This window comes from Gigantopelta aegis, chromosome 2 (genome assembly GCF_016097555.1).
Source record: "Gigantopelta aegis isolate Gae_Host chromosome 2, Gae_host_genome, whole genome shotgun sequence".
In the NCBI taxonomy this organism is placed as follows: Eukaryota; Metazoa; Mollusca; class Gastropoda; order Neomphalida; family Peltospiridae; genus Gigantopelta; species Gigantopelta aegis.
Window position 1 is genome coordinate 27,357,620 of NC_054700.1, and position 19,864 is coordinate 27,377,483.

General features: G+C 42.3%; 1 protein-coding gene across 3 annotated transcripts in view; it reads left to right on the forward strand.

Moving 5' to 3' along the window:
• Window positions 1–19,864, forward strand: part of LOC121383337 — a 32,504-nt gene that overhangs the window by 3,395 nt on the left and 9,245 nt on the right. For all 3 annotated transcript variants that reach the window (XM_041513322.1, XM_041513304.1, XM_041513313.1), the window contains 3 exons: window positions 15,102–15,219; window positions 16,356–16,407; window positions 18,716–19,144. In XM_041513322.1, coding sequence (XP_041369256.1) covers window positions 15,181–15,219; window positions 16,356–16,407; window positions 18,716–19,144 — 520 coding nt within the window. In that variant the 5' untranslated portion in view covers window positions 15,102–15,180. The remainder of the gene's footprint in view (window positions 1–15,101; window positions 15,220–16,355; window positions 16,408–18,715; window positions 19,145–19,864) is intronic.

Sequence of the window (19,864 nt, forward strand, 5' to 3'; positions counted from 1 at the left end):
AGAGAGAGAGAGAGAGAGAGAGAGAGAGAGAGAGAGGAGAGAGAGATGAGATGAGATTAAGAGAGGGCGTGTGAAACACACAGAGGAGGAAGGTGAATGATTGAATGAATGAAGCAGGAACGAAGGATGAAACGACGAACGAACGAACGAATGAATGAATGAATGAATGAACGAATGAATAAATAAATAAATAAAATAAATAAATAAATAAATAACAGACGTCTATGTTTCGATGAAAGTAGAGTTAAGCTCAGTTTGTCACATGTATGTGCGATGACTCTGGAATACCAAGTACTGTAGACTTCACCAGCGTTTCACGCCTGCTTGTCGTAAAATGCATATAAAGATATGTCTTGCAAATCGGTAATGACAGAGATTCTGGCTTGTAAATAATTAAAATATATTTAGTCAGAAATAGGTTTATAAGTACGTAACCTAAGTATTGATATACACACTTCCTGCGGACTTCGGAGTCCGCGGAGGAATCCCTACCCAACCAACCAGGTCGGCATTACAGTCTGGTCATTTATTATTCAATAAACATAGATATTTTCTGGACAGACTGTCGGAATGTAAGTATAGACGCTTATCTAGATTTAGCTAAACTATAATCACCACCACCATCACCATCGCCATCATCATCATCATCACCATCATCACCATCATCATCACAACCATCATCACCATCATCACCATCATCATTATCATCATCATCATCGTCATCACACGCACCACCACCACCACCATCATCATCATCACCAACATCATCATCATCATCAACATTATCACCATCATCTTCATAACCACCACCACCATCATCATCATCATCATCATCATCATCACGATCATTATTACCACCACCACCTTCATCGAAAACGAAAGATCATCATCATTTCTTTACTGACGAAAAGAAAGAAATGGATCATAGTGTTACTCAAACTTCAGTCACACTTTACACATATTGATATAATACAAACATTGCTATACTAGTAGTGAAATATATTTGACCCTCGATTCCAACTGTTCTTTTATTAGTTTCTCTAAGTATACAAGCGTGGTGTTGTTATTTGTTTGTGTCAGCGTGGTGGTGTAGGTAGTACTAAACCAAATAACTTCCGGCTGGGTCAAAGTTCGAGGTGCACCGAACTTTTGATAGAGAAATGAACATCACAAATCCTGTGATTGGTGATAAATGTGAGTGTGTTTCATCTGGGCAAAACATATATGCAATTTTATTTCATCTAGTACCACTGTGTCAAGTAGCCTTGTGCTTGAAACATGTATGGGGTACCTGTAAAAAAAGTACTCGAATTTTGTGCGGTATTAGGGTAGTCATAGACGCTACCCGTTATCTCAGAAATGAGCAGCTTGGCCCCCATCTTTTTTCTGATTCACTTTAAGGGTGAGGGGTGGTAGTATTTATATCCGTGGCGTTTATGTCGATTGATATGCTGCACGTGGGAGTTTTAGCCACATATGTTACAATTGTCGTCTATGTGATTTGCACGTCTACACATGTTGAGCTCCTTCAGTCCAGCACACTGGATGCAATGATGACATTGTCCACAGAGCGAACTAACCAGCCCTGGAGACACGTCACTGTGTTTGTGTAGGGGTCTTCAGTTGGCAGACACCGTTTGATGCATTTTGTTGCTAGAATAAACAGTGTGTGATTCTAATCACAGTGATCATACAGTACAGATTTGCACTCATAAACACCAAAAGATGTCAAGTTCTCAAGTAGGCAGACGATTTAATATTAAAGGAAACCCATTGCCCTAGGGAGTGAAACGTAACTGGCAATTTCCAGTTTATCAAAAATATTGGAACCATCGCTTGTCTCGACCTCAATGTTTTGTTAACTGAATGCTGTCTGTATATTGCAGATCACCGCGTGATTATAGCGAGCATCACATGCGACTATTTGCGTGCCAATGTTTGTGTTTTGGACCCGTGGCCTTTTTATTGAATAAAGTCTGGACATCTGTCTGTCTATTGTCTCCGAGGATGGCGTGTTAAAAGGAAGAATGGATTATGAACGTGGATGAGCTGTTGACATACAGTTATAATAAATGTTCTGACAATATTAATAACCTGCACGCTTGTAAAATGCATAAAAAGGTAGAAAACAATCACTAAAAGACAATATTAATATTTGCAGGCGAATTCTGTCCGTTACATGGATATAAACACGGATTTCTAGATACACTCCAGTTAGAATTTTGCACTTGTTTTGACGGTGCATATGTGTACTCTTGAAGAAAAGTACCGTTATTGTGGAAAGTGCAGCTGTTGCTAAAACGTGGCAACCTTGAACTGTGAATGCATCCCGTCTGGTCCACATCTGTTATCAGCAACTAATGAAGTCTCGGAGTAAATATCTTATTATTTTGTCATTATTGGAACGCAATTACACTGAAATTCTCACAGTGAACAGGTGAACTACGAAACAATTAGCATTCTCGTAGCGCAGTTTACACCAGTCGGGAACAATTGACACCTGGCTCCAATAGCTGTGAAATTATATGTACCAATTAAAAACGGTTTTCCTCCCAGCCACCTGAAATTGTTAGGTCATGGACTACATAGGGTTATCATGCGACCCCTCCATAAACACACATCTACTACATTAAGTTTTAGAAGCCTTAATATGTCCTAACATAAAACCAACTGGTAACAGTGAAAAACCTGGGATCCACTACTCATTTGTTACCAGAGTTTGAGGGTACCCTAGAAAACACAATTGTTTTCGTCGATGTCAGGTCACCATTGGTACCCTTTTGTTTTTGCACAAAGAATACCCAGGCATGCGTTAGGGCCATGTATAATATATCAAATCAACGCCGATGACCTACTGGTCCGCAAGACACGCTTTAGTGTAGGATAGTCACCGACATCTATGACTACGACTTCATTAAAGAGACATTCCTCAGTTTGCTGCATTGTAAGATGTTTCCGACTTATAAAATATTTCTATAATTAAACTTACATATTAAATATATTTTCTTGTTTAGAATATCAGTGTCTGTGCATTCAATGTGTTTCTGGTCGTCTTAATATTTGTAAGGAGCTCAAACCGGATTCTGTTTTGAAATAAATTCGTACGTACGAAAAAATAATATTTTAGGAAATAAAATGAAATTTAACCTAGTACAAATATTTTTAGTCAATCAGAAACACGTTTAATATACAGCCACTAATATTTTATGCAGAAAAATATATTTGATATTTAATTACAATCGTTATAAAGGCTCTGTTAGTCGATAACACCTTAAAAGTTGCAGCAAACTCAGGAATGTACCTTTAAGTGATTATACCCTACTTTTCCAGAACACGTCAAATGTCTGTCACCTGCTTCCTAGTTCATGTTTGAGCTTGATGTATGCGATACGTGTTAAAAATGATTGTGGTCCGCCGTTGCTTTACATTCAAGAGCTGGTTTGTCTTCGTGCTTGTTTTTTTTTTGCACATCCAGTTATGCATTTGTTTCTTTGTGGAATGCAGTGACATGTGTCTGTAGACTTGTATTCAAAATGCGTTTGTTAAATCATATAAACTTTACATGAATAATACAAAAGATGCATTGAAAGCAGTATCTTAGTATATGTGGTTTGTTTCTGGTTCAGCCTCCGACAGTCCGTAGCAACTGTTATTGTCGGGAAAAAATATATTAATGTAGAATATGTGTAAAAGATATAGGGCATTCACGTAATTGTGTCATTGTTTGAAGCATGGATTTTTAATGTCATCTCGTGATGGTATTTTTCATATTACATTTTACAGAGCCATTGGCTACGTAGGGCAAGTCCGCCCCAACCCCTTTACTCCACCCCCTACAAAGTGTGCATTCAGTTTGCACGTGCTTGTTAATATTTCAAAATTGTACCCTGATTTTTTTTTTCTATTAATAATCAAGAGATATTTTATATGCATTGTCCAACATATAAAAGGGCACGAACCATTGGATATACTAGCTGTAAGGCGCTGGATGGGAGTTTTGGGGGAAACAGAACGACAAGACCCAAGATGTAGAGCACATCAGGTAGTAAGGGTATGCAGAAGCATCATCCGGGGGCACCATTTTTGGCTATTCTGATAGTTCGTGTTCAATTAGAGCGAACCATCCGTTACATACTGTTTCCCCTAATGCACGCCAAGTGGAGCAGGGTTTTTTTAACTATTTCACTTTCACGACGGTCGAGAGGAAACACATACCTACATCCTGTAAGAGAGGGTGTCCATCTTGATGTTACCAAGGTCCCGTAGTTGCAATTGGAAGTTGTAACGCAGACATATTCATTCCATAGAGCAACTAACCGCTAGCATTTTTTGTTCCTTGTGTCCGTGATGCATTTAAACCAAGAAAGGAATAGCAGTCAGCGTTATGTACTTTCTAATCCACAAGAGCAGGAACAGGAAGACCTTAACGAGCCACGCCAAGTTTTTTGATGAGTTATTTTGGCACCAAACCAAGTTTGTGTGAATCACGAAGGTCAAAAATACCTCAGGATCATTTGATTGTTATCCACCGAAGTGGATTGTCAGTGTTTTGCAGCGACGCATCGCACTGCTCAAACGAACGACATTCAATCACTGATTCCGCTGTCGAAAAACAACCATGGCTCACTGTGTACTTAGAATCAATCGATCCTTTTTTTTTGTTGTTTGGTGTCTGAAATGGTCTGAAGAAAAATGGATATAAAATAATTTTAATAGTTACAAAAACATTAACCCTGTGAACAATGTAAAATGCGATTTTACATGTGTGCCCTTGCAAATATACATGATAAAATGTCTAAATTTGTCTTATCATTAATTTGTCCTTTGCAAGTGTAAGTTAGTCATAGTAGACCCGATATAACTTCATCACTGTTTGTTCTTTAATAATTGTTCGTAGAGCTCCCATAACAGTTCGTGCCACAACTGTTTTAATAGTTGTACTACTTTATATCGTAAATGTTTTGCATACTCTATTCGACAATATCAATATTGGGGTGGGTGGTGACTCTCTGCCACTCGGCTGAACATATAGACTACTTGTAAGACAGGGATTTCCATCTAACAGTTAGCCAGTGCGCTGCACAACTACATGTGCTGTTACTCGCTTTATTAATTCTACATTGTCTTCGCTTCGTTGATTATGCCGAGGGTCCCTTGTTATCCGTGCCGGGTGGTGTATGTTCGGACATTGCATTCTTACAGAGCATCGTGCTTCCCCGAGTGAATGGTCATTTACGCCGGCAAGTGTATTGATTGCCTCTATCGTTTTCTAGGACGGTGTCATTATCGGCACTTATTTCCTTCGAACATTATTTGGAATAGGGCTTAGTGCTGTTAAACTCTTGCGCAATATAGAAAACATTCATGACACACAAAGTAATAGAAGTCAATCGAAATCTACCCTGTTCTTGATACCAACTAATCTGTCTATCCTATACACAGTGAACATGACTTACGTTTGGGGCTAATGCTTAGTCCATTCATCCAAAACGGTTGCAGACGCAGAGTGCTCCGGGGTGGCTGAGGCGCGGGGTTCGTTTAGATCGATGCCCCATCGGTGGTATTCCCATTGGGCGGATGGCGCAGTCAGCTAGCACTAAAGCCCATGCAACCCCACGAAGGGGCGGGGGGGCGACGGGGAGAAATGGGGGAAAAGATATATACGAGAGGCCAGTGGCCGATATGGTCGAGCCTGCGGAGGCGGGGGTAGGTTCAAGATAAAGAGAAAAAGATTAAGTGTTGTATACTATGATTGGGGGACAATGTAGGAGTTGGGTGTCCGTTTCCGTCCGCTACTTCCTAAAGACTATCCTATCATCCATATATCCCTTCCCAATCGTAATCCCTATGCCCTAGCCACAGAATTAACCAAATGGAATTGAAAAACGACAATCGCATGAGAATAAAAGAAGCAATCAAGATAAATCATTATTGCTGCTTTATAGTGGGGCGTTCAAAATAAATCAAATAAAAATAAAACAAACTTTAGTAAAAAAAACTTTAATTTTTTTTTTTTTACCCTTTAAAAGCCCTCCGTTTAGTGGTAAATGATATACTAGGTAATATCCTTAAGCTTACCAAACTAATACTATTGCCAAGAAGGTCTTGACTAATGGTGCAATGCACATGAGCAAGGAATATTGCAATCTCTTACTATTTGATTTATTTATTAGCAGCGAAGTCGAAGAGATCCTTTAAATGTCGAACGGCAAACGGCATAGCGTCCCTTCAGCGGATACACAAGCTATCAGCGTGTGTCCCAGTGACAATAATACTTCATGGAGTCGTTGTTATCGTAGTGACCACGAATCAATGTAGTGGCCTTACACCTCACCATTTATTTCAACGTATGTGCCACTTAAGGGCTTCAAAACACGCTGACGCCCGTCCAGGGCAACATCTTTAAGGGGCGAACTGTCTCCAAGACAAGAGGGTTAGTTTATTAGGTGTTAAGTGGTTGTTGGTAAGAGACTCGCCTCTGGGTGGGTAGCCGGTATTAGGCTGCGAACACTAGTACCTACCCAGCATTTATATCGGACGACACCAACCGAGCCGGTGCCGGGTCACCATTGAACCTTTTAGCAACTGGATTTGAACCGCCTTATTAACCCTACATACTCACGTGGTTAAACCACTGAGACGCCATCCACCAAGTAGGCGCGTTTTGTAAGACACATTATAGATACCTGATTGAAGCCAGACTTACTGCGTTGTTTTTATCTGTTTAAAACATTTTCGGTAATTCTTATCTTTTCCTCTATTCATTCTCCTCCTTCGCTGACATATACCTTTACCGTTCCCATAGTTACCTTCTATTTTTAGCTGTATCGTTGTAATCACCTTTATGCTGTTGGAACCCTATACGAATACAAGCACGCAGATTAGCATTACACCCGAATTAAAAACAATTACGTGCTACAGGCCCTTGACACGTCGTGATTAAAATTAATGGATATTTTGTTCTCGACGTCTTTCCACAAACACTATACACCTTGCTTCGAGTCTCCTTCCATTTGAAGTTTCCTCCAATCCTGGCCAATCTCTATCTATGGATTTGCTGTAATCGAATTGAAGTATTCCACAACAGTTTATTTTTCTCACAAGGACGGTGCATTGGTTATCAGGGATGTTGGAGAGCGAAACTCATCGGCTGGCAATCATAGTTACGCATTGTGCATTCAACCAACTGTAGGACATCAAGAACCAATAGTTGTCCTCATCCATAGACTCTACACGGCGTTGCTGTTATTATTGATTTCTCATCTAATACGAGTCGTGAGGTTCAACTGACTGGGAAGTATTTCCCTGGAACTTGTTAAATACTAATGGCCAATACCCGCGGTCTGCTACATGACGCGGTAAATTTAATTGAAGATTTATTACACATTGATGTCCCCATATAACGACTTCTATAGTGATATCATTTAATTAGAAGATTGGTGTTAATCCTAAGAATTAAAACATATAACACAAAACAAATATTTACCCGAATAGGTTTTACCTGGATGCCAGTCTAACAGGAATTGATAATCCCATAGCAAATCGTCTGATGTATGTAATAGTTTGGCTTGGTTGCTTTCAGGATTTTTTGCTTTTTTTTTTTTGTTTTTTTTTGTTGTTGTTTTGTTTATGTAAAATTTATAAAGGAGCGTTTCTATTTGTGAGAGTAATGTTATTGTTAGTTGCTGACTCACAAAGCGCCATTCCAAGACGGTAAAGTTGCCTGTGTGAATACTAAAATGCAAAGAAGAGGAAGGATACTTCACCGTTGTGGTTCGCGTACCCTTCGTTAAAAATTAGGATAATGACATATACTGTGCTCTTTTTGCACGTATAGGTCACCCCTAGCTTGGCCACATAAGGAAGCAGTGAGAGGCAAATTGGAGAGAGGAGAGGTAGAGAGATTATAAAGAGAGCAGACGAGAGAGTAAGTAGAATCTGACGCAAAATGGCAATGCATTTAGCAGAAACCTGGTGTAGATGTTGAGAGAAGATCACAGGTAACTGTATGTGTATCGCGAGAAGAGAGTGAGACTGACCACATCGAAGCATGCGGGAGTCAAATAGAGATATCACCAAGTCAGAGATAATCCGAACAGCGTACTTGCTGGGCAGAAGGACACACACACCACAAGGTAATGAAGAAGGGAAGACAAAATAGGCCAGAAGTACATGCGAAGTACACCGTACATAATATATGTATATTAGTAGGGAAGCGGAGAATTGTGGATGTATATAATAGGAGGTAGAGACTTAAACCACAAGAAAGGTACAGTTGGAAAGAACTGTCTTGTGACATATCACATTGAGTGGGGATGGGAAGAGATAGCATCATCCCGGGGGGGAAGGAAAGAAGGTGGCGGAGGGAGAAACAAGGGAGAGAATTAGGGGAGAAGATGAGAAAACGAAGTAGACGTTGTGTACTCTCGAGAATGCACTAGGTGGACTCTGCTCGACTAGACAGGGACAATGGTAAGTTCAGCCACAAGTTCGTGCTCCGACGACGAGAGAATTAGGCTAGGCACAAACGATAGGAATCGTGGAATAGAGGAATGAAGGAATATATGAACCAAGTGTTTATTATGAATAACAAAACGCCGAAGTTTGAAATACTATACCTTTCCTAAGACCACCACCCAGTTTCACCGGAAACTCGCATAAGCGGGCAATCGGGCCTACGTATGCGTCGGTGGGCACCTAGGGTAACAACCAGCAAAATAGGCGGCTCCAGCCCTGTTGCTGCCTCACATCTTCCCCCCGACGCCAGATGATTGAGAACGTTCTTGTAAACAATTAACGTTAATTAATACAATTTAGTAAAATAGTGCCGAATCAATGGGATATCCTGAAGAGTGTGTTTCTTTTTTTCCACATGGATTGATTGGCAAACTAAGAACAGATCACGACGATGATAATCTTGCTTTGGATTTTCGTTCTCCGCAAACATTTTTGGGTGATTTAAGGGGGGGGATGGGAAAAAAGGGGGAAGAGGGGGATTAGTTGAAGTTAGAAAAAAAAGGGCAACGTCTTTTTAGAAATAATATAAGATAGTTAAGGGTGTTTGTTTTTAATCCGATCCTTTAAAAGTGTTCGCTTCGTAAAAAGGGTTACAGGGAAGAGTATGGATGGGCTATTACAAGTGAACACTGAGACATGAAGATTGAGACGAAAAGAGCTGTAGTAATCGTCGTAGATCATTGAGATGCATGATTCCGATTTTAAAAAAAAAATAAAGAAAGCAAAAAAAGGTGCGTTGTACTTGGGAACTAAATATTTATTGCTTAGTTTTATTGTATGAACTAACAGGTGTTGTGCCGCAGACAAAGATACAGCGTTCTTTAACAACATTAACTGTCGATATAGCGCGATCGAAACTAATTGAAATGAAATGAAGAATGTTTGATTGGGCTCTATCTAGGAAGAACAATGTTAAACCAGTGAAATAGTGCCTTCGTCGTGAGTTGAGGCATAATATGATACAAAACATCACAAAGACTGGGGGGCACACTAGAAACAGATATTTGGGCAAAAGACAAGACAGACGGACGGAAACAGACGAAGAGAGTCAATAGTGAAAGGATGGGTCGGGGTGGGTGTGGGAGGTGTTTCTTGCAAGCTCGTTGACGCACAAAATTACTAAACGTGGTAGGAGCGACGTCGTAGTGCAGAGTTTCTTCTGCCACAGACCACAATACACCGAACCGTTCGGGACAGAAACGGGCACGGAACGGACCAATAACTGCAGCTGAAGGGCAGTGAAGGGGGAGCGGGCGGGAGGGGGGAAGAAGAGCAACGAAAATAAGGACCAACTTGCCTGACACGTCCGGGAGTACGCCTTAGATCTACGTATTCTGATAGACGGACGTGTCGGGATTGAGCCTGACGTCACAGAGTTCACACAGAACAGGGTACCGTCGAGTCTTAAGAAATGGGAGAACCAGACAAAACTGCCAGGGGCTAGCCTTCGGATTTAGGTGTGGTATCCTTGGGAGAACGGGTAGGGGAAATAGAAAAACAACCAGAAAGAGCTGATTGGTGAAGGTAATCACACTGCGATTCAACTCCATAAATATATAATCACAAACGACATACAAAGTGGGGGGGGATTTCCATGGGCAGCGGGCCTTAAAAGTAATGGCATTGGTAAGCCGTAACTGAGGACAAACGCTAAAAGTGGAAAGTGCTGTGCTTCAGGGGTGGTGCGGTCAAACGATAGTGCCACACACATAAATCGTAAGACTCACAAACAAAGTTCGGGTAATCTCATTGTCTGGCGTCATTGGCGGCTAATACAATACCCATCCTGGTGTGGGGCGCCCTCTGAGGCTGAAGCAACTCTAAGTTGCCCAGCCTAGCGTCAGCTTTATTCGAATCAAATCCCGGAGTGTGCCCAAGTAATCGGCTTATAGACAACGCCTAGAGGACAGGGGGGAGATCATGTGGGGGCCGGTTTGAGATCACATGGGCTGAAATGGGGTTCCACGGGGGTTAAGGCGTTTTTGCGTATTGCCCGATCTTCGACGTGAGAAGCTGTAGGGCTAAGTACAACGCACCTAAAATATCACGGACTTAATAGGGGCTGTTGTGGGGCATTACAGCCATTGGTCAGAGAGAGTGGGGCACTTGCCACGAGTTATGGCAGAGAAATGGGGTGGAATGTAAGATGCAGTGACTGGCAAGTAATTTAACGCGACCAGCGTCTGTCCGAAAGTTAAAACGTTGATGGTGACGTAATAAAACCACAATAGACCATAGTACCCAAAAACCTACTAGAGGGTGGTTTTGAAAGCTTTCAAATGAACTGGACCCACACTGCAGATCGTTTGGGAACAGGGGGTTTGAGGAACACAGGCGCCTCGTCATATCATCGGGCTAAAAATCAAGAATATAAAATAGATACCTATTCGATATGAAGTGGTCCAATGGTGGAGTATTGTGGTATCGTGCCGGGGCCCGCTCTGCGCTAACGACCTGGGCGACTAAAGTCTATATGGGGGGCTAGCGAGGTGATAGTATGCGGCGGAGGGATTAGAGGAGGCGCATTGCCTCGGGCGTCAAGGGGTGCGTGAGGAATCCATTACACAACAAGGTGATTTGTCTCCAGTTGGAGGAAGAATCCGGCTGCTTGCAGAGTGGCTGCGTATGATTTACAACGTCCAGGCGCTACACAACCACACTGGGGGTAGTACATACCTGGGAAGATCGTAAGTTGTTCCCGGGGATATGGAGGCATGGCGCATCAGGTGCCTGGCAGGAGGCACGAGCGGGCCGGTGGATATAACAAAATACTGAGGAGACGGGTACGCTACGCCTGCCGCATAAAACTAAAGTGCGAACCGAGCTCCACTTTTTAAATTACAAATCAAGTCATACGCACACCACTACACGGAGAGGGATGGCAGAGGACGTTTCATGGGCCATCACTGTCTCCGAAGTTTTACTAAGCCCGGGCCTGCGATACCACACAACTAGGGCTTGTAGCATGGGGTACGAGTCCATCGAACACTAGAGACGGTGCGAAATTGCCTGACAGGAGGGGGGGGGTGTGCGCGAGTGAGAGAGTCCAGGCGGGCGATAGAGGGGACGGGAGCAGGATATAGAGGGGGGCAGGGTTGTGCCAACTTGTGGGCGAAGGACACCCAAGGCGATAACAACACAATCGACCGGTAGGAGATCAAGTGGTCTTTTCTCCAATGGCTCATTGAACACACTGTTGGGCATACTTGGACGAAATCCTATAACCTTTGCCCGAAGGGCAAAAACCAACCGCTCCTTCTCCGGCTCCAGGTCGTCACCTCAAAAGGGAAGAGTAGACTTGCCCTCCGCCCTAGCCCCCTACCCCCCCCCGCCCTACGTGGAAAGGAGGTTGACTACAACCCCTCCTTGCCCCCCCTCCCTTTAGCCCCCCTCCCCCTATCTCCCCTACAAATATCGGAACACGCCAGGGAGGGGTCCTGCCAATACCCCCTCCCCGCCGCCTCACCACCCCCCTTTCCGAAACGGGAAGGAGAAAAATTCAGAGCACCGAATGGTGACCTAGGTCAAGCGAAAGACCTAACACACGAATTGTGGTGCCAAACTTCGAAAGCGTTGGGGTTGCTATGGGTGCCGATCACATGGCTGTAACCAGATGATGGGAGCGCGAGTGGACGGTGACAATTCACACTCTGGAGCGATACAGGGGGGGGGGGGGGTGGAACGCGACACCCATAGAAGGCACAGGGTCCAGGTATGAAGGACATCATTCAGCAGCGGCGAGTACGTCTTAGCATACCCCACTATCTCGTAACACCTGCAGTGATGCATGTTAGCTTACCACCACTATCTCGAAAAGGGCTGGGCTTGTTTCGGGTTGACTAAGATGTTAATACCATGACACCGTACATTGTGCTGCAGGAGCAGCAAAGAAAGCGGGTATCCAGGTCGCCCAGCCGTAAACATGCACCACAGTACATGCAAAGGTATAGCACAGACCACGGCGGGAATGCCAGTCGTGTTTAGCGTAGATACTCGGCCGGGGAGAACAGGCCGACACGCGCCCTGTAGAACCTTCTCTGAACGGGATACAATCTGTGTAGCAGGAGGACGTTAGTACAGTGGTGCGGATGGGGACATCTGGCGCAACTACTAACGCCAGTCACCCCCGACCGAGATAAAGAACGTTGAGTATCGGCAGAGAACGAGGGGGCCTCGTAAAACATTATATCTGTCAACGTGGTGTGATGAGCAGAGATCAGTCTCGGAAGCTTGCGTGCGTCTGGGCATAGTTTTACTGTCGCGGGGGTACTGTGAGGCTAGAGAGTGTGGAGGTGGAGCTGACGAGTGTAGTGTAAGGGCGGTTAAGGGGGGCGTGGTAGCGGTCGAACGGGGTCGATGCATATAGTGCCACACACAAAACTACACACCAACCGAAACAGCAGTTAGGCGACGAAGGGGCGAGACATAGGGGCTGTGTCACATATAGTGCGATGGGGATGACGCGGATAGACGAAGTGCAGCGGGTACCGCGACAAGGAGTCTCATCAACACAGTGAAGACCACCACGGAGGCGCGAACATTAGGCAGGCGTGGAGGCTGGGGAAGCACAGGCAATGGCGTGGGGGGGAACACTCGGGAAAGATGCTTATGCATATAGGGGTGTGGAGAGCGGTGCTAGTGTGTGCTAGGTCTCAGTTGATACGCTCCTCTCACAAAACACGTCGCTCCAGGAAGGAATGAAGCCGACGACAACACAGGGGAATGCACAATGCCGGTGACGTTGGTTTAAATATACGGCCATTGAAGTTTGGGGCTCTTTCTCTCATGCTAGCTTGTCGAAGGATTCACGTCTCTTAAATTATTCCATATTAAATTAATTTTGGTAAAATGTCCCGTTTTGTATTGGTTCTTCTGGTACAATTACTTTGATTATTCAAAAACTCAATACGACAAGTGAAAAACAGCATGGTTTTTTTTCTTTTATTGACGATTGTTCTGCATTAGCAAAATCCGTTTTGCAAAGTGTCTTTATAAAACTGGATTTATCATCACAATGTTCGCTGGGTGACTATCTTCCATAATTGCAAAAAAGGAGCATGCCCAGTTTATATTTTCCGTCACACAAAGGATGACTGTGTCAGACATGTCCACAAGCTTTGAAAGAAAATATACAGATTTAAAAAACGGAGAATCTCAAAACGACATCCATTTATATTGCCAACATCAACAAAAAAGACTGAACAGCGCGACGACAACGAGTGTCACCATTATCTTTACAGCAACATCGACCCTGGGGTCACGAGGCAGCTGACATCACTTTCTTCATACCCCTATAAGCACGACGTCCACGTCCTGTTAGAAGCCGCTGTCTTCTGCTACAAAGAATCGCCAAGAACACTCCCCCACACTTTTCAATTGACGGGTCTACAATTCAAGAAGGGAAATGGCGGAGGTTCTGGATCAAAAGCTGACAAAATGTGGGTAATAAAATAACACCAAAAGTCGCTGGAACAAACAATTTAGATCTGAACGACAAAACCGTAGTAATGTGTTCAAGGCCGTTCCCTCTGTACATTGAGGAGTCGAATGGTATGTCACAAATAGGGTGGATTTCCATGCACTCTATTATCTCGTTCTCCACTCTAGTACCCACTCCCGATGAGATCATTTTACTGGGAGATTTCATCTTCTTGCTCATCGCACAAGACTGCTACTCCACATATAGTTTACTAAACCAAAAACTAGCCACGACCAGAGCCCATTGTAATAAGTAGCAGGGGGGCTGTTGATGACATGCCCTGATAAATGAATCAGCTGGTTGGGTTTTTTTTCACACCACAACTGACAAAGGGCCGTGTGTATGTGTTTTCCTGTCTGTGTGAAGTGCATATAAAAGATCCCTACTGCATTAGAAAAATGTTGCGAATTTCCTGCTGATAACTAGAGTCAGAAATTACCAAATGTTTGACATCCAATAGCATGATTAATTACTCGCTGTGTCCCTGGTGTCGGTTAAACAAAACAACCAAACTTTTTGTTCACAGTGATGATATCAAGGTTCGCGAAAGGTGAGCATATGCTTTTCCACCGGTGTCAACACGTCATGTGATTGCCACCACAGCGGTCAAGTCCGCCACGTTCATCTAAATGATAAAAAAAACAACAAAAAACAAACGATACGAACGTTTCTTAACGATCAGTGTATGGTATCCTTCTAAAACAACGAATAGTAATTTCAGCGTTCCCCCCTCACCCCTGTGTTTTTGAAACAGCGTATAAATGCTAATGTCAAAATGCTTTACCCATATTGAGAGTGGTACTATTCCACTTAAGTGAGAGTGGTTTTGTATTTTAATATGCATGGTAACTATTGTGGTGGAAAATGCGCGTATTCGCCGTTTCCCTAATCTACTAAATGTCCACTGTTCTAACAATTAACTTAATTAAATAATGCACGTGGCTACATATTCATTTATTATGCTAAGAGTGTGTGGGAAATTTAGTTAAAACTAAGAATATGTAAAAACAATTCGTAAGTCAATATTACGTGGCACATAGGTCACATTAGTGCGAAGGCTGTGGGTATGAATTTTAGTTAGTATTTACTTTTGGTGGTCTTTCAGAGTGTTTTACCAACATAACTACGCCTCTGTGTGCTCAGACCTGTTTTGTGCAATTCCTGGGCTAACAGAATGCAGATCTATGAAGCCAGAAGATGGCACGTTGTGTGGTAATAAAAAGGTAAGCTACCGTTGTAATTTTACAATGGCTTATATTTAATACACGCTTTTCATTACATAATAGTTTGTGAAATATCAGTGAAATATAAACCATTTTTCTTTGCTTTCTTTTTATTCAGTTTTGAAAAAATTGTCAAACGTCTCACACATTCTACACATTCAAATGACCAAATTTACATATTTAAAACTGTCACAATGTATTTTTAAAATGCTATCAAAACTTGCGGAACTATAATACAAATATTGTAGAAGCCAATTGGCAATACCTGTACATGTACTACTTATACACCTTTCCGCCTTTTTGTGTGAGAGAGAGAGAGAGAGAGAGAGAGAGAGAGAGAGAGAGAGAGAGAGAGAGAGAGAGAGAGAGAGATGAGATGAGCGGGGGAGAGAGAGAGACCACAGAGCAGGCGGAAGAGAGGACCAGAGATGGGAGAGGAGAGAGGCGAGGGAGGGCGGGGTGCGCGAGGGTGTTGAGGAGCGCGAGAGGGGAGAGAGATGAGAGATAGAGCAAAGGGAACAAGGGGAAGAGAGAGGACATGGAGACGGAGAGAGAGCTGAGAGGAGAGAGAGATGGAGACGGAGAAGGAGACCGACGAAGAGGAGAGAAAGTGGGTGACGGCAGACAGAGAGAGCGAGAGTGGAGGGAGAGAGAGAGAGAGACAGACAGAATGACAGAGAGAGAGCGAGAGATGCGAGGGAGAGAGAGAGGAGAAAGAGCAGAGAGACGAGACAGAGAGAGAGAGAGAGGGAAGAGAGAGAGACGACGAGAGGAGAGAGAGAGAGGAGAGAGAGAGAGAGAGAGACACACACACACACACACACACACACAGACAGAGCGAGAGGGGAGGAGAGAGAGAGAGGGAGAGAGAGAGAGAGAGAGAGAGAGAGAGAGAGAGAGAGAGAGAGAGAGAAATGGGAGTAGGTAAGTAGGCGCGTGTTCAGGGGGGTTTCGGGGGTGGAATACCCCTTGGTAAGTAAGTAATTATAGGCATTTAGTTATCGTTTGGAAATAACCATTGATCATTCTCAGTGAATCATCTTAGCCTAGTAAACTACATGTAACTAGAATCGCCAATTTCAAACATTCTGCATAAATACTGGTTGAACCCACGGCCACTTATATGTTACTTTCAGTGGTGTTACGATGGTCGATGCCGATACTCTTCTTGGGCTCCAGAAATAAACGGTATGTCAATCTACTTTGCATTTAGGCACCAGAAGTGTGTGTGGGGGGGGGGGGGGTGGTGTGTTTGAGAGGGGATGTTATTGCCGCCTCCAACTCTGAAACTAGGTTTCCTCGTTAAAATTAGAATGAATATATTTTTTTGCTCATATACCTAGCTTGACATCTGTATTGTATTATACCTTTCCCAAAGCTCTTTACACTGTGATTTTACATAATTGTATAAATAATAGTTTCATATACCTACCTTTCTGACACCCATTAGCCGATATGTATTTTTGTGCTGGGGTGTCGTTAAACATTCATTCATTCATTCCATCAAATTCCGTGGAAAGTTCGCAAGAATATAGCTCGTAATTGATTACAATGTTATTAGAAGATTGTTTTTACCACCACCAGTTTTCATTAGCTGCCCCCACCCCAGCCCTGTTGCTCACATCTCCCGACGCCAATGATTTGAGAACGTTCATGTGTAAACAATTAAATTATTATATACAATTTAGTAAAATATCCGAAATCATGAGGATATCCTGAAGAATGTGTTCTTTTTTTTCACTTGCAAACTTAACGAACTGCTCCCAAAACATTGTTGAAACTCGTTTGAAATAATATATAGTCAGTTTTGTTTTTATATCAGGATCCTTAAAATTGTCACTAAAAGTTACGAATAGTATGGCTTACAAGTTACTAGCCATTGTTAACAAGCTGTATCTAGTAGATTCATCCGATTTTTAAAAAAAGAAAGAAAAGAAAAGAAAAGAAAGTCGTTTGTACTTGGGAACTATATTTATTGCTTAAGTTGTGATTGGTATGACTAACATGTGTGTGCCCAGGACAGCGTGCTTTAACAACATTAATTAGATATAAGCGCGAAACTAAATTGAAATGAAATGAAGAAATGTTTGATGGCTTTTGAGAACAATGTTAAATTGACGAGTTATTTAACAAATAGAATATAGCAGAAAAAAATTCTGAATGTCTCCTTGCGTAAAAAATCGGCAATTTCATACCACGTTCGTCCTGCAAGCACGGCACATGGTAAGTTAACTAACTTCACTTAAAGAGCTAATGAATATAAGGTCTGGTTTACAGGAATAAAAATATTCTCATATGTCTGGCCGTCTGGTAATTTTGATAGTTTAAACTTAATTCCAGCAATTGTGTTTCGAACTAATCATAAGCGTACGAGGCAGGGGTGGGGAGAGGTAACTGCTCCCAAGTGCTGGAGCAAAACCTCAAATTGGGGGGGGGGGGGGGGGGGATATACAAATATTCGGAGAAAATGTGCTAACCCGAGTCCTTTTTACCGTGTATTTCCATCATTCTACCCTCAAAATTAGTTGTAGTTTATGTAAAAATGCGCAGTGATTCGTTTGCAGTTGTTTGATAGTAATGCTAAAATGAATAAATGTTGTTATTCAGATTTGGGCATTTTCGTTTAATTCGGGCAAAAACCAGCCTGTCCTTCTCCTCTCTCCTATAAAAATGGTAGCCCGTACGCCTATGGAAATGATTAATTTCTAGTTATTTATTACGTATAAATATAAACTAGTGAAATATGTCACTTGCACGTATGAAGATGGATCGTAAAGACGAAGTTGAAATGATGTTTCGGGAGTGAATCATATAGAGGCGAAACATGGCAGTGATTCGTCTTAGCATACCACCACTATCTCGTAAAACATGGCAGTGATTCATGTTAGCTTACCACCACTATCTCGAAAAGCATGGGCTTGTTTCGTGTTAGTATACCACCACCATCTCGTAAAACATGACAGTCATTCGTGTTAGTATACCACCACCATCTCGTAAAACATGGCAGTCATTCGTGTTAGCATACCACTACTATCTCGTAAAACATTTTGAACTTTTGCAAATATACCAGCTTGAATTTATTGATGACAGTTCCGATTCTGAAGTCAACGTTTGAAGCAATGGAGGAGGGGTGGGTGGATTGGGTGGGGGTGTACAGTCTCAGCCCAGGTGGTGCAGCAATCAAAAGTTATGCTTTCATTCTAATGGTACCACAAAATACAATGCAAATAAATATAGTTTTTAAATATAACGCCATTGAAGTTTGCTCTTTCTCTATGATAGTTGTCGAAGATTCACGTCATATTAAATTAGTCCATATTAAATTAATTTTGGTAAAAATGTCACCGTTTTGTATTGGTTCTTGGTACATTACTTTGATTATTCAAAACTCAAATAAGACAAGTGAACAGGCATGGTTTGTTCTTTTACGATTTTCTAGCATAGCAAAATCCGTTTTGCAAAGTGTCTTATATAAAAATGTATTTATCATCAACAGATTGTTCGCTGGGTGATATTTCCACTAATTGCAAAAAGGATCAATGCCCAGTTTATTCCGTGACACAAAGGATGAACTGTTGTCAGACATGTCCACAAGCTTTGAAAGAAAATATGACAGATTTAACGGAGAATCTCAAAACGACATCCATTTATATTCCAACATCAACAAAAAAGACTGAAACAGCGCGGACGACAACGAGGCTTTCACCAGTATCTTTTACAGCAACATCAGACCCTGGGGTCACGCAGGCAGCTACATCACTGTCTTCAGAACCTAGAAGCACGACGTCACGTCCTGTTAGCAAGACTCTGTCTTCTGCTACAAAGAATTCGCCAAGAACACTTACCACGACTTCAAGTGACGGGTCTACAATTCAAAGAAGGGAGAATGGAGGAGGTTCTGGATCAAAAGCTGATCAAAATGTTGGTAAGTAAAAATAACACCAAAAGTCGCATGGAACAAACAATTTAGAATCTGAACGACAAAACCGTAGTATGTGTTCAAGGCCGTATCTCTGTACATTGAGGAGTCGAATGGGTATGTCACAAAATAGTGGTGGATTCCATGCATCTCTATTATCTAGTTCCTCCACTCTAGGACAGCCACTCCCGAGGAGATCATTTACTGGAGATTTCATCTTTCTTGCATCATCGCAAAGACTGCTACTCCAAATAATAGTTTACTAAACCAAAACTAGCAACAGACAGAGCCCATTGTAATAAGTACAGCTGTGATGACATGCACTTATGAATTCAGCTGGTTGGGTTTTTTTTCACCACAACTGGACAAAGGCCGTTGTATGTGTTTTTCTGTCTGTGTGAAAGTGCATATAAAAGATCCCTTACTGCATTAGAAAAAATGTTGCGAATTTCCTCTGATAACTACGAGTCAGAATTACCAAATGTTTGACATCCAATAGCCGATGATTAATTAATCGATGTGCTCCAGTGGTGTCGTTAAACAAAACAAACAAACTTTTTGTCACAGTGATGATATCAGGTGTTCGCGAAAGGTGAGCATATGCTTTTCCACCGGTGTCACACGTCATGTGTATTGCCACCACAGCTGTCAAGTCCGCCACTTCATCTAAAATGATAAAAAAACACACAAAAAAACAACGAATACGAACTTTTCTTAACGATCAGT